Raw genomic sequence first — 14180 nt, 5'->3', positions numbered from 1 at the left:
GTGATGACGAGTCAGTTATGCGCGGCGGGCGGTTAGACGTTACGGGGCGAATCGAACGTTGGGAGGCTTCGGAGGTGCGGAGCGTGTCTCATTGGGTCAGGCCTGCGACCGACACCCACCGGAGCGTGGCTTTGGCGCAGGGCCGGCCGCACCATGCCGAATCCGCTCGCGTTCGTAGGCGGGGGCGCGGCGCTGACGGCGGCGGCCCGAGCGGCGGACAAGGCGAACGGTGGTGGCGGACCATTCAGGCGGCTGGGCGAGGGCCGCGGCGCGGCGTTGCGGGAGGCTTGGCCGGTGGAGGCGCTGCACACCGTGCCCGCAGCAAGGCGGGCGGCGACGGGCGACGCGGACGAGCTGTTCGCGTACGCCCGTCCGCCCAAGAGCAAGGCGAAGCGCGAGGCGGGCGAGCGGTGCGCCTTGCAGCACCAGGAGTGGGCTGACGCGCCCAAAGAGAAGAGGCAGAGGGCGGCGGAGGAGCGGGCGGCGGTGCAGGCGGCGCTGCTGGCGCCGCTCGCGGCGGCGGACACCACGGCGTCGCGGATGCGGAGGCCGAGCGCCATCGTGGCGGCGGTGCTGCATCAACCCATTGCGGCGCCGGCGGAGCGGGAGGCTTCAATGCTCGCGCCGCTCGGCCACAACCTGAGGATGCAATGCGGCGAGGTGCTGAAGCGGTGGCGCGAGTTCAAGGGGGAGATGAACCGGTCTGACGAAGACGGCGGCGATGCGGCGATGCGCGCCAGCTGGGCGAACGGGGTGCAGGACGGGTACCCGTGCCAGCAGCTCACCGTCATGTTTCTGCAGTATCTGCTGACGAGCCGCATCCGACAGTCGCTCGCGTCGTGGCGGCTGCAGCGTGAGCTGATCGGGCGGGGGGCGAACACGGTGAGGGTGCACTTCAAAAACATGCAGAACCACGTGTGGCCGATCCTTCCGGCCCGGCGGGCTTCCCGTCGGGGCAGGAGGCGAGAGCGTACTGGCGACCCATTCGCGACCAGTTCTCGAGCCTCGTGGGAGGAGGGAGAGGGAGCGGCGGGGTCGAGCAGCTCGCCAGCGTGGCGCAGACGGCGGCCAGCGCGGTGCAGGTGGTGGCGGGAGCGAACGCGACCACTGCGGCGGCGGCTGGCGACGCGGCGAGCCAGGCCGTGCAGCTCGCAATGAGGGCGGCGACGGCGTCGATCTCGACGCGGGAGCATCTCAGCCAGACTGGGGAGTACCAGCTGCAGGACGCGATGCTGTGCGAGGCGATCGAGGTGAACGAGGCGTTCGTGCTCAACGCGTACATCTGCTTCGCGCGGCTGACGGGTGCCCGCCCGGGGATGGCGGTCAACGTGGAGAACGACTCGGTGGATCCGAACAGCGCGTGGGCCAACTGCGCGCCGCTTATCTGGCAGGATCTGCTCGTTGGCACGCTCGATGACGACGGGGGGCTGCAGCTGCCGAACGGAGGCGGCGCGGCGCGGTTTTACTTTGAGATCTTCTTTCAGCGGGCGAAGGGGCAGTACTTTTCGAACCTGCAGTTCGGGACGTGCGTGACGCCGGACTCGGATGAGATGGTGCGGCTCGGCACCGTGGCGCTGTGCCGGCTGCTGCTGCGAACGGCGGCGCCAAAGGCGGTGTACGCGAAGCTCTCGCGCGAGGAGGTGGTGGCGCTGCGGCGCAAGGTGGACGACCCGGCGGGGTTCGCTGGGCTGGAGCTGGCAGACACCAAGTACGAGTCGTGGGCCGATCTGGTGGCGGCGTGCTGCGACTCGCGGTGGGTGCTCGACGATGCGGCTGAGGATCGCGTGATGTTCCCGATGATCGACAAGGTGACCGGCAACTTCTTGCTCGGGTCTCGCATGACGTACGGCGGAGAGGCGCTGGGAAAGCGGCTCAACGAGATCGGCGTGAGCTTGGGGTTCCAGAAGGGCGTGATCGGCGCGTGGTCCCTGCGCAAGGACGCGTGCGAGGTGCAGGCGACGTGTGGCAGTGCGGACGCTACCTTTTTGGCGGCTCGCGTGCTGGGGCACAGGAAGGTGAACAGTCGCACGATGGACCGGGTGTACCGGGCGGACCTGCGGCTGCGCGATCTGGGGCAGCATTGGCGCGGTGCGGAGAAGCCGGCGGAGCTGCTGTGCGCGCTCTCGTCGCCGAGCGCGGAGCGCGTGCCAGCGGCGGGCGCTGCGGCGGCGATGCACTTCTCCGAGCTGCCGGCGGACGCGCCGGAGCGTGAGGCGGTGGAGGCGCGGGCGGCGGTGATCCACGCGCGGCGCGAGGAGGCTGCTGCGGAGCAGAAGGCGCTGGAGGCGGTGCGCGCGACGGCGCCGCCGCTGGAGGCGGAGGCGGACGGGGCGGACGGGGCGGATGGGGATCACGAGGAGGGCGACTCCGCGGAGAAGCTAGCAAAGAGGGCGGTGAGGGCGGCCAACGAGCGGCTGAAGAACGCGAGGGTTCGTGCCGCACGGGCGCTGGGGCGTGTGCGGCGGGGGGAGGGTCGACCGAGGCTGTCGGACGCCGTGCTCGCGTTGGTGGCTGGCGATCCAGACGTGGTCAGGGAGGTGGCCGCGGTGCAGGAGGCGAAGCGCCGCCGCGAGCAGGTCAAGTTGCAGAAGGCGACGTCGCTCGGCGTTGGGCGGTCGACAGTGCGGCAGGCAGCTCGCGCCGTAGAGGGCGGCGAGGAGGCGATGCAGGCGCTAGCGGCTGCGGTGGCCACACGGCAGAGCGCGGTGACGTACGGGCAGCACGTCGCGGTGGGCGACTACTCGTCGCGAGTGTGGCTCGAGGGGCAGGACGCGCTTCGGACGGTCCCGGGGCTGCGGGAGGAGCGGTGCGCCACGCACAGGTGGCCGGTGATGACCGAGGAAGAGGCGATCACCTTTGGCCTCGACCGGCGCGACCGCACCCGCGCGTGGCGTGTGCTGAAGCTGCTGCCGCGCCAGCTGCAGTGGGCGGTGGTGGAGGCGGGCCTGCTGGACACCATCCCGGAGAGCGTCACGGGCGGCACGGGCCAGATGGGTCGCGCGTACTACGCGGTGAGTCGCGCGGTGGGGGGCGCGCTGTGCATGGTGTGCACGAGTTGCGGCAAGGGGGGAGGCGAGCTGCCGGCGACGTGCAAGGAGCTTGAGTCGGCGACGTGTGCCACCTGCGGCTGCGAGCAGGTGTGCCGCCCGTCCTGTGCGGACAGCGGCGCGAGCAGGGAGGTGATGAGGAGTCAGTTATGCGCGGCGGGCGGTTAGACGTTACGGACGGGGCGAATCGACGTTCGGACCCGGTCTCAATGCCCCACCCCCCTGCGCGCGGGCCTTCTAGGCCCGCGGGTAGTCTCCCTCCATCCCCAGGGCCTCCAGGGCTCGCACCTCAACCTCTCACAGACCAGTGCATAGCGCCATATGACGTATTTTCTTCTCATAACAAGGCTGTGAACAGAGCAAGCGAACCAACGTTCCCTAAATAATGTTTGGCTCCTGCCTTACCACCATCGGGAGGCGGCGAGGCGAAATCAGACTCGGTCGAAAGACCCCATCCCGGGAGGCTGCTGGATACGACTTGTCTCTCCCGACTCTCTCCCGACTTGTCGATCCACCTCCCGGGCTCTGGACAGGGTGGCCCGCCACAACGACCCCTGGAATTGAGACTCGCCGCTTCCGACCACTGAATTTGTGTGAGCTTGGCGAAACGACTCCACCTAAAATAAGAAAATCGCTCCGCGCCAGCTCCCATGCCTCCGCCTGAGGCGTCGCCGCCGCCACCAATCTCCCTTTCGCGCCTCCTCGGCGGCCATCTCGAGGCGTGGGCCGCGAGCGACGTGCTCTCTCCGTCTGCGTGCGAGCTGATTCTCTCCGCAGTGCGCTCGGCGCCTGCCGACGTGGACCACCGCCACCTGCCGCTCGAGACGCTCGACGGCGGAGCGCACCTCCCGACGGCGCAGCGGGTAGTCGAGCGGCTACGTGCCGTCAGCGCGTATCACGCCGAGCTCCGGCTGCAGCGCGCTTTCTGCGTCCGGTACAGCGGCGAGGGCGACGGTCACGCCGCGCACCGCGACCCGTGCGCCTTCACAGTCAACGTCGCGCTCACGCCCGCGGCTGACTTTGCGGGCGGCGACCTCGCGTTCCACCCGTCCGAGCGGGCCGACGCGAGCCACTCCGTCGGGCACGAGCTCGGCGGCGCGATTCTGCACGCTGGCGCCGCCCGCCACAGCGCTGTGCCTCTGAGCTGCGGTGAGCGGTGCAACCTCATCCTCTGGCTCGACCGCGCTCCCACCGCCTCTATCTGGTCCGCGATGCCTCCGGCGCTGCAGGCGCGCTGCCTGCGGCTTCTCGACCTCAGCTCGCTCTCTCGCTTCGCGGCCGCGTCACGCAGCTGCGCCGAAGACGCGGCCGCTGCTCCGCAGTGGGCGTCACTCCGCCGCGCTCTCGAGCCGCCGCGCACGTTGCTGGCGCGAGTCTGGGGCTGCGCCGAGTGCACCGACGCCCTCGGAGGTGTCTCGGAGGAGGAGGCTCGGAGGCGCCTCGCGGCGGAGCCGGAGGAGGCCCGGCACGTCCCCACACCGCTGCCCCTGTCCCTCGCCGCCCTCGCCGCGCTCCATGCCCTGGCCGCCGCCGTCGACGCGCTTCAGCGGCCACAGCGGGCGGCGCCAGAAGACCTGGACTTGGCCGAGGCGCGCCGCGTCGCTGCTCGCTCGCGCGTCGCGTCGCGGGTTGCTGCGGCGGTCGCGGCGGCAGAAGCGGCGGAGCGCGGGAGCGGAGCGCGGGAGGCAGCAGCACAGGAGAGAGGGACGATCGTGTTTGACGTGGGGAGGGTGAGAGTCCTGTGAGCTGCGCACGCGCAGTGAGGTGTCGTGTCCACAGCATCCCCCCGTTCCAATGCCGGGGGAGGGGCCGAACTGCCAGCGCGTGGTGGAATGTGCCCCCCGCGGAGCGCGGTGAGGGTGAGTCTCGTTGCTAGCAGTGGTTGAGGAGGGCAATAGGAGCTATTGCCTATTGGCAATACTAAAAACTAATACACTCAAACGCCAAAGTGCAAAGATACAGCTGGGCGCTGACAACGATCAACGTCAGCGCTCACACGTCGCTCTATTCCTCGGGCTCGGCGCCCCCCCAAGCGGCGCTGCACGCTGCGCAAACGCCGAAGGTCGCGGCCAGCAGGGTGGCGCGGACCAGCACGCGGCGGCGCTGTGCCTCGGCGGCGGCCTCCCGCGCCATCGCCTCGCTCCGATGCGCCATCGCCGCGTCGCACCGCTCCGCCTGGAAGCGAGAGGGGGAAGACGCGTGGCATGATTGCTATCGGAGGGCGGGTACTTTGTGGTAGACTCGATGACACTCTGTCGAGGTGCGGTAGTGCTCGGAAGTGTGTCCGGAGGTGTCTCACAAGTGTGTCGGGAGTGTCCTGGCACCTCCAGGCGCGCGCAAAAGTCGCCGCTCGTCAGCAGCGCGGCGTGCGCGTCGAAGCCGCACCCGCCCTCGCCCGCTGGCCGAAGGACCAGGCGGCGCGAAGCCGCGCAGCGCGGGTCCGCGCCAGAGGCTGCCCAGGAGTGCTCGCTCTCCGCGTCGCGCTCGCCGCTGCCGCGGTGGATCGGCATGTCCGCGGCGAGGAGGAGGGCGACCAGCCCGTCGGGCGCCGCAGCCTCGACCGCGAGGTCAAGCGCGAGATCGCCCGCCCCGTCCCGCACCCGCGCCGCCGCCGGGCAGGCGCGCAGCAGACTCGCCACCGCCGACTCCGCCGCGCCGCCGTGGCGCGCATGCTGAGCCGCCACGAGATGGAGGGGTGTGCGACCGCCTGGCGAGGATGGCATGTCGCGCTCGTCGACCATATCTGCTGCTGTTGGCGACGCGCGCAGCAGCATCTCCAAAACATCGGTCGCGCCATACTCGGCGGCATAGTGGCACGCCGTATACTCGCGATCGTGGCATGGCACGTCTGCCGCCTGCGGGAAGCGGCGGAGTATGTCCTCGACGAGGGCGCAAGATCGGCCGGTCATGGCAGCGCGCTGCAGCGGCAGGCGATCGCCCGAGTCGCGCTGGGACGCGGCATCCGGGAAGCTCTCGAGCAGAGCGAGAATGACGACGTCGGATGAGCGGCACAGCATCGCCTTGTGGAGCGGCAGGTCGATGTCTTCGTCGTAGGTCCGTACCTCGCGGCCGTGCGATACGATCCGCGCGAGCACGGCAGCATCGTCGCACCGCTGGCTTATCAGCGACTGGAGGTCCATGGATGATTGGCCGGCTTTAGCACGAAAGTGGCAACGCAGCCGACAATCGAGGGCTGCGGCTAAAGAGTTCAATTGAGCCCAACGACACCGTATGTGTGTCGAGTTGTTCGTACTAGTATCAAGAGCCCGCCGTCTTTTTACGAGGTTGCAACCCAGTTTTGCACTGTGCTGTGAATCGAGCGGCAACCAACAGCTCAGGACCCCCAGGTGCTGGGGTGCTGCCAGCAACCAACCAACTCACCGGCGAGCGGAGCGAGCCGAAGAGCTGGGGCCAAATACGTGAATTGGCTGTGAACGTCAACGCCGCCCGCAGCATGATCCAGTTCCAGAGAACGGGGCATTGCACCTACATGGTGCGGGACCTGGGGCAGCAACCAACAACCTGGATGGGGACGGGGTGCTGCGCAACCGACGCCAACCAGCAGCGTTCACAGCACAGTGCGAAACTAGGGTTGCAACCTGGTAAAAGACGGCTCGCAGGCGTCTTCTTCGCTGTTTGTTCACAGCCTTCGTGTTATGAGAAGAAAATACGTCGGATGGCGCTATGCGCTGGTCTGTGAGAGGTTGAGGTGCGAGCCCTGGAGGCCCTGGGGATGGGGGGAGACTGCCCGCGGGCCTAGAAGGCCCTCGCGAAGCCCACGGTTCCCTGGGGTCGCCTCGTGAATAAACGAGTATAAGAGCGGTGTGTTCGTATTGAGCTTTTGAGATGAGCTCTGCCCTTTGCGCGCGCCGCGCGCATGCCGCACGAGGGGGGGCGGTCGTGCTATCGTCTTGATAGAGCCGCAGCCCCGGAGATGCGCTCTACGGCTTGGCCACTCAGTTGCACAGGGGTTGTGCGCCAAGCCCTCCTGCTCGGCTCCAGCGAGTAGACAAGTGTTACCATCAACAGAGTAGAAGAATCTGACCTCAGGGCCGATGTGACCAAGCGCTGGTAGCGTGGTTTTACCTCACACCCATTGGTCTCACAGTGTGCCGGCAGTCGCCGCGCAGTGTCGCTCACACAAGCCGCAGCACAAGTGACTGAGGGCCAGTGAGGGCGAGCCCATCGCTGTGACAGCTGTGGCAGCCGCACAGTGGGCTGTGCCATCTGTGCAGAGTGTGTGAGCAGCAGAGGAGCTTCACTCCAGGCTTCAGGCGCAAAGAGCTGCATGCCACCGAAGGCGCTGTCGAGGTTCGCCGACGGCCGAGCGTGGCCGTGGCGCAGGTTGGAGGACACCGTCACCGACGAGCGCGTTGGACTTTTCACTCCGGACAAAGACGGGGGACACAGCGGACGGTGCGGGGTGTGTCCCCGTCATAGCGGCGAGGCGCGGGACCGTCTGTGGCGAAGTGGGTCGCGTCCTCCGATTTCCGTCAACTCACGGTCCTTCCCGTTCCCCCGTGTTGTACAACCTTCAACCTACCTCGCACCCGTTTTGCGCTCTCTCCCCGCACTCCGCTCCCTGCCTCACTCGTGTCACACCCTATAGAGCTCTATTCCCGTCGCTCCCGACAAATCACAGCGGCATGTGGCCGGCTTATTCTCATCGAGCGCACGTTTGCCCTCGCTGCGCGGCGCCACGAGCTCGCTGCGCGCCCGCCCTCCCGTTGAGCTCGTGGCGCCGCTTCCACAAAATCTGCCGTCCAAACGCTGCGGCGTGGTTTCTTGCCAGAATGCCGCTCAGTCGAGCTCCTGGTGCAAGGGGTGCGGCGGCGGTGCGGCCGCCTCTCGCGAGTCGCCCGGGGTCGCCTCGTAGCGTCGCCGGACGAGGAGCAAGAACGGGGCGGGGCCCGGCGGGAGCAGCTCCGCCGCCCTCCGGTACTCGGATGCGCCGAGCCGCCGCCCGTCGATGCCGACGATCTCGTCGCCTACTCGCACGCGGTGCCTCCGTGAAGAGGCGCGGCCCACGCCACCGCACCGACACCGACGCTCTTCTCGTCGCCCGCGCGCAAGCCGCACGCGTGAGCTGCGCCCGCCTCGCTCACCTTGTCCATATGCACCCACAGGCGCTTAGCCCCGAATGGCCCCCGAGATGGTCCGAGACGCGGCCCGAGACGGCCCGAGATGGTCCGAGATCTAGCCGAGATGCATCGTGATCCGAGACGGCCCGAGAGGCAGTGCCCCTCGCCTTGTCCACCCGGGGAGGCTGCGACCGCTCCGCGTGCGCGATCGCCACTCCGAGCTTGCCGGCGCGGTCACGCCTGAGGGAGGGGGGGGGGGGGGGGTAACGTCCCTCTGCACGCTCCGGCGGCGGGGCACGGGCGGGCGAGAGGTGAGGGGGAGAGCAGAGGACGCGCGGGCGGGCGGGCGGCGAGACAGTGCACGTGCCGCACCGCACGGTCAGCTCGACCTCGTACTCGCGCGGCAGCAGCTGCTGCGTCGTGCCCCTCGAGCCATCGCCATGCGGCAGCGCCGCACCGCACCGCTTGTCGCCGCCGCCGCGGCCGCCGCTCCCCGCGCCACCCTCTCCGCGGGCGCGCGACTTTGTGTTCTTCGCCCGCTCCTGTCGGCGAGAGGCCTCTCGGTCGGCTCGGGGGGGCAGGAACCAGGCCCCCGCCTCCCCTCCCCCCTGCTGCAACTCGGCTACACGCCTCGGCTGCATCTCGGCTGCGTCTCGGCTACGTCTCGGCTTCATCTCCCCTCCTGCTCGGGAAGCCCGTGCCGCGCCGCCCCAGCCCTGGGCCTCTCCCCTCCCGGCGGCGGCTCGCGAGGCGACGCGGCCGGAAGGGGGAGGGCAGGCTGAGGAGCAGCGGACAGCTCACCGTCGTGACGCCTCCCCCCCACTCCGCCGCCGGGCGATGGCCCGCCGCCGCCCGCCGCCTATATCGCCATGGCATCGCATCACTGCCGCTCTCAGCCGCTCCGCCGCCCGCCTCCTCTGCTCGCGCGCCTCCTCCCCCCCCGCCTCGACCATCCTCCCCAGCTCCGCCTGCTCCGCCGCGAGCAGCAGCGCCTCCAGCTCGAGCGAAGCAGCCAACCCGCCCTCGCCCTCGCCCTTGCCCTCCTCGCCCTCCTCGCCCTCCTCTCCCTCCCCCTCGCCGTAGTCTCGCCGCCACAGCCGCCTCGCCACCTGCCGAAACACCGCCAGCCCACCCCACCCGGCGGGCGGCTCTCCCGCCTACGCGAGATTGCAATCTCGGATCAACCTCGGCGCCTGATCTCCCTCCGGAGGGCAGGCGGCCCCCGCCTCGGCCCCCGAGCTGACGGCAGCGAGCCAGGAGGCGGCCTCGCCCAAGTCTGGAGGTGGCGCCGCTTCCGCTGCCTCCGCCTCCGCCTCCGCCTCCGCCTCCGCCTCCGCCTCCTCCAGAGCGCTCTTTGCGGCGTGGTTTGCGGTCGCCGGACGCCGGTCCAGCGGCGGGCTTGGCAGCACGGTGGCCGAGGGGCGGTGGCCGAGGGGCGGCGGGGCGGTCGAGGGGGACTGCTGGCCGAGGATCTGTGCGATCCTCCCTGAGAGCATCGCGAGCGACACCTCGGAGTCGTCTTTGGAGTTGTCTTTGGCGGGCGGCGCGCGAGAGGCGGCGGGTGCGGGGCGGGGGGGGGCGTGGCGGGCGGGGAGGTGGACGGTCATCACGTCCGAGGCGGGGGGCAGGCCGAAGACCGACTCGGCGTCGGGGGAGAGGCCGACCTCCGAGTCCGCGTCGAGCATCGCGTCCGCCGCCAGGGCGCGCGCCGCCTCCTCCGCGTCGAGCAGCGCGTCAGCAGCCGCCGCACGCTCCTCCCACGACATGTCCCGGCACATTTCCCGCGACCGGCCGTCCAACGCCGTGTCCGGCACCTCCACCCCACCCGCCGGCCCGCCGGGCTCCGTGATGCTCGGCGCCCTCGCAGCCCGCCGCGCAGCAGCCGTCGCCGCCGCCAGCGCCGCCGCGGCGGCAACGCGGCCTCGCGCCGCCCGCCTGCCGCAAGGACACGCCGAGGTGTGAGGCCGAGGGTGCGGCCGAGGTGCGGCCGAGGTGCGGCCGAGGTGTGATGCCGAGGTGTGGCTGCGAGGCCGGCCGAGATGTGCGAACGGGCCGAGGTGTGGCCGAGGTGTGGCCGAGGTGTGGCGTGCGCCTGCCGGCGACGTGCGCGGCGCGCTCGATGGCGGCCCGCTCGCGCTCGACCGCCTGATGTGGACGGCAGCCGCGGGTGACCTCGGGTGCCGTGACCTCGGGAGACCTCGGAGATCTCGGGAGATCTGGCGCTCGCCTCGCGCTTCGCCACTGCCGCCACGGCGACGAGGAGGCGCTCGGCTGCCTCGTCGACGGTCCGGCGGTCGACGATGGAGACCAGGAGGCCGCCGCCCTCCCCTCCGCCGCCGCCGCCCCCCTGAGCCGCCTCGTCGCTGCCTCCTCCGCAGCCGGGCCCAAACCCAAAGTTAAGGCCTACCGCCTCCATCAGCTCGCGCTTGTTTTCGCTTTTGAGAGCGCCGTCCCTCACGAGGGGAAACTTGTTGCGCAGTCCCGCCAGCTCTGACTCCGCCGCGCACGCCCGCTCCTCCAGCGCCGCCCTCTCGGCGCGCTCCTTGAAAAGCGCGGCGCCAAACTGCTTCTCTGCCGCCGCCACCGCCGCCGCCTGCCGCTCGAGCGCCTGCGCCTGCGCCTGCGCCTGAGCGTCGCGCACTGCGCGTCTCTGCTCCTCGGCGGCGTTTGCCCGCTCGCGCGCGAGCTCGGCGTGCACCTGCATGCGCGCCTCCGCCGCCGCCATGATCTTGATCTGCTCCTCCCGCGAGCGGAACAGGAAGGCCTCGGGCGATGGCGCCGCAGCCGGTGGCGCCACGCGACTCGCGGCGTTGCTGAGCGTGGCCTCGCTAAGTTGGCTGCTCGCCTCGCTGCTGGTCTCGCTGGCGTCGCTCGCCCGGGCCGCCTCGCTCGAGTCTAGCGTCTCGGCCATTTTATCCAGTGTGCGATTCTCAAGCCGCCGTGCACCGGTCCGAAAAAGAAAAGAATTTTCGCCGCCTCGGCCCTGGATGTGAGGTTACCGACTGCACTGCACTTGCACTTGCTCCAAGTGCCGTTGGAGCGCCGCGACCGCCTCAACCGTCCTCCGGCGGCGAGCATCGCTACGCCAGCCGGAGGAAGGACGTCGGCGCTCCTACTCAGCTGGTATCGCTACAGGCCGACCTTCACAGCTCACGGCTAACACGACAATATCGAGCTTGCCTGCGGGGCGAGGGCGGGCGGTCGAGTGCACGGGACTCGGGAGCAAAGTGCCTCGCCGCCCTCGCAGTCGCTTATAGCACATAGGCGGCGGCTGGCGTGGTGTATCTGTGTCCGTGCCAGCGCGCACTTGGAGCACTTGGAGTGCGGTCAGCAAACGCACGCCCAGGGCCCGCGCCCTTTATGACCGCGCAAGATGTAAAGGGTGGCTAAGGGCTCTGCCCGCAAGGCGCCCGCGTCGCAGACGCGGTACCATTGACAAATCGGCCATACCCCCACACAAACAAATAGCAAAAAAGGATACCGTGGCGAAACCATGTGATCTCGACGGGGGCAAGCCTTCAGCTGGTGCCAAGACTTCCGTAAAATTCCGTAAAATTGAAGCCAAGAACGTCCGCCAAATCCGTGTTTTCTGCGCAACTTGAGGGAAAGCCGCTGATCGAGCCCAGCGTGCCCGCGGCCGCCTCCCGCGCAGCACCGCCGCGGGGGACGACCCGCTGCGGAATCAGATCGAGCCCATGGAGGAGGAGGGCGCAGTCGGCGACTTGGAGGAGAGGAGGAGGAGGGCGCAGTCGACGAATGGGAGGAGGAGGCCGCAGTCGACGTTGTCGTGTCTGATTCAGAGGAGGAGTTGGAGGTGCTCCGGCAACCTAACCTGATTCAAAAGCTCGCCGACTTTGTCACTCAACGTGCGTCATGCGTGATCGAGCTTGAGGGAGGAGCTCCGCTAACGATTCGGCCGGCAACCCAACGCCGCCGCCCATACCTGCCACCCACAAAGCGCCTGCTCTACTATCCCATACCACCCTCTCCACTTTCCACTGATCATGGAGCGCTGTAGAGCTGTAGAGCTCTACATCCGGCGCGGGACGATGTGAGTCGCCTGTAGAGCGATGTAGAGCGCGATTTTGCTGTAGAGTTGGTTGTAGAGGCTCTACAGCCAGTCTACAGCCAAACCGCCGGGAAGGCAGTGACTCAAAGAGGTCTAGCCGCGCTAATGGGGTGTCTCCGAGCTTACTGGAGCTCTGATGGACGGCCCTGACTATCCCTGACACACAGAGAGTCACTCTGACGGTACAAAACACCTTATGACTGCGTCATGACGACCAGCTAGCCATGCGTCGCCGGTGCCGCATTCGTCGCGGTGCTTCTTTAGCAGGCGGTGTGGACTGTCGGCTGCGAGGACGGTCGCATTTGCGCGAGGCGAGGCGAGCATTCAGACGCGTTGCATGCGCCATGACTCGCGCCAGCGCGTGCGGGAGCTCCTGGCTGAGCGTTGAGTCCAGGCGAGTTGCGCTGGCCACTATCGCTACGCCGAGCCGAGCTGACGCGCCGAGGCGCCGGCCAGTCGCAGCCGTGAGGCATGCCATAGCAGCAGAGGCACCTGCCACCCATTGGGCGGGCAGACAGAAGGCCAGGGCAGCACTGGCAAATGCAACGCGCCTCATGTCGGAGAGCGACCGTGCCTCGTTCGCCGCTTATGATGTAGAGTTTGTTGTAGAGATTTCGTAGCCCGATACCGATCATCCGGCCCGCTGGGTGCGCTTCTTAGCTCCCCGGCCCTGGATGTGAGGTTACTGACTGCACTCCAAGTGCTCCAAGATTTCACGGTGTAGAGCGCCTTGAGCACTTGATAGGGTCGATTCCGCATGGTACGGGACCCCTCGATCGTCTCGCCCTCCCTCACTGGTGTGTTCATTGGGGGGGGTCAGCGCCTCTACATCGCTCTACAACGGAGGCAGTTCGTCACGCGGCGGATGTAGAGCTCTACAGCTCTACAGCGCTCCAGAGCGCTCTATATCTCCTCTACAGCTCTACAGCGCTCTACACTCTACATCCTCTACATCCTCCCTCAGGTTGGTTGTGACCCCCCTGAGTGAGAACTGAGGAGCCGGGAGAGGTTTTTGTGGTGTTGGTGTACGCAATAACGGGACAGGGTGATTGTTCTCTCTATCTCCCCTTCTAGCTCTTAGCATGAGCTGCGCCCTGTGTCCGACCCTTTTGCGCAGCAACACCTTAAACTTCTCGGCCCTCCAAATTCGGGTCGGAGCGTAGGTGCGTAGCGGAGTGGGCCCCGAGTTTGAAAAGGGCGACGGACGCTTGCGTCCTAGCCTCCAACAACGCCTCCCCGGCGCAGAGGGGCCCCCGGAGGGATGCTCAACCGCTCCACGCCACGCCGCTTGCGGCGCGGGGCTGCATTATTTTTCTGATCGCCAGTTGCCTTCTACTCGTCGCCCTGAATGGTTGGGCAGGTTGTGGAGGACACGATCCCGGCGTGAACACGACTAACTGGCGGATCCGCTCCTGACAGTGGCATGCACCGCGCCGCGGCGCGTGCGACTGTCTTTGTTTGAAGTAAAAAGTCGAATCAGAGCGGTGTCGGCGTTGTCCTCCATTTTCCTCCCCTGGGCGGCCCCCGTCCGGGACCGCTCCGGGACGCACGCCGGCGAAGCACCATCAAGCTGTTGTATGTACGGCCCCGGCATCGCCTTCCCAGAGCTTAGCTATAGACTGAGAGATATTGTGCATACGGTCTGTCTCTACAATATACTCACTGACACTCCACCTCCCAGAGCTCGTCCCGGTCCATCACGGCCATCCTCGTCCTCCGGAGGGCCCCCGCCCGGCCGCGGCGCGGTGCGGGCGGCGTCGGGCGGCGTCACAAATCCGACCGCAGACAGAGCACCGGGACGCGGTCGGGCGATCTGAGGTCCAACTAGGCGTATGCATTGCCCATCCAGGGCTATCACCTGGACCCATCAACAGGCGTCTGCGGCGCCGTGGCACGAGGTGTTGTCACAGCCTTGTTATTGAGAAGAAAATACCTTCACACCTGCTTTTCATGCAGCACAGTGAACGCCCCCCGGCGCGTCGC

General features: G+C 68.2%; 1 protein-coding gene across 1 annotated transcript; it reads left to right on the top strand.

Annotated features, from left to right (window-relative positions):
- Nucleotides 1–153: 153 nt before the first annotated feature.
- On the top strand, nucleotides 154–4792 carry EMIHUDRAFT_95375 (hypothetical protein; the record flags this gene model as incomplete). The annotated part of the gene is made up of 3 exons (XM_005775102.1): nucleotides 154–882; nucleotides 960–3137; nucleotides 3767–4792. 3 exons carry the CDS (start codon nucleotides 154–156, stop codon nucleotides 4790–4792), a joined length of 3933 nt encoding a protein of 1310 aa, XP_005775159.1.
- Nucleotides 4793–14180: the final 9388 nt, after the last annotated feature.

The sequence above is a fragment of the Emiliania huxleyi genome (assembly GCF_000372725.1).
Source record: "Emiliania huxleyi CCMP1516 unplaced genomic scaffold EMIHUscaffold_3, whole genome shotgun sequence".
In the NCBI taxonomy this organism is placed as follows: Eukaryota; Haptophyta; order Isochrysidales; family Noelaerhabdaceae; genus Emiliania; species Emiliania huxleyi.
The sequence above is the reverse complement of the archived record's forward strand: the minus strand, read 5'-3'. Positions and strand labels throughout refer to the sequence as shown.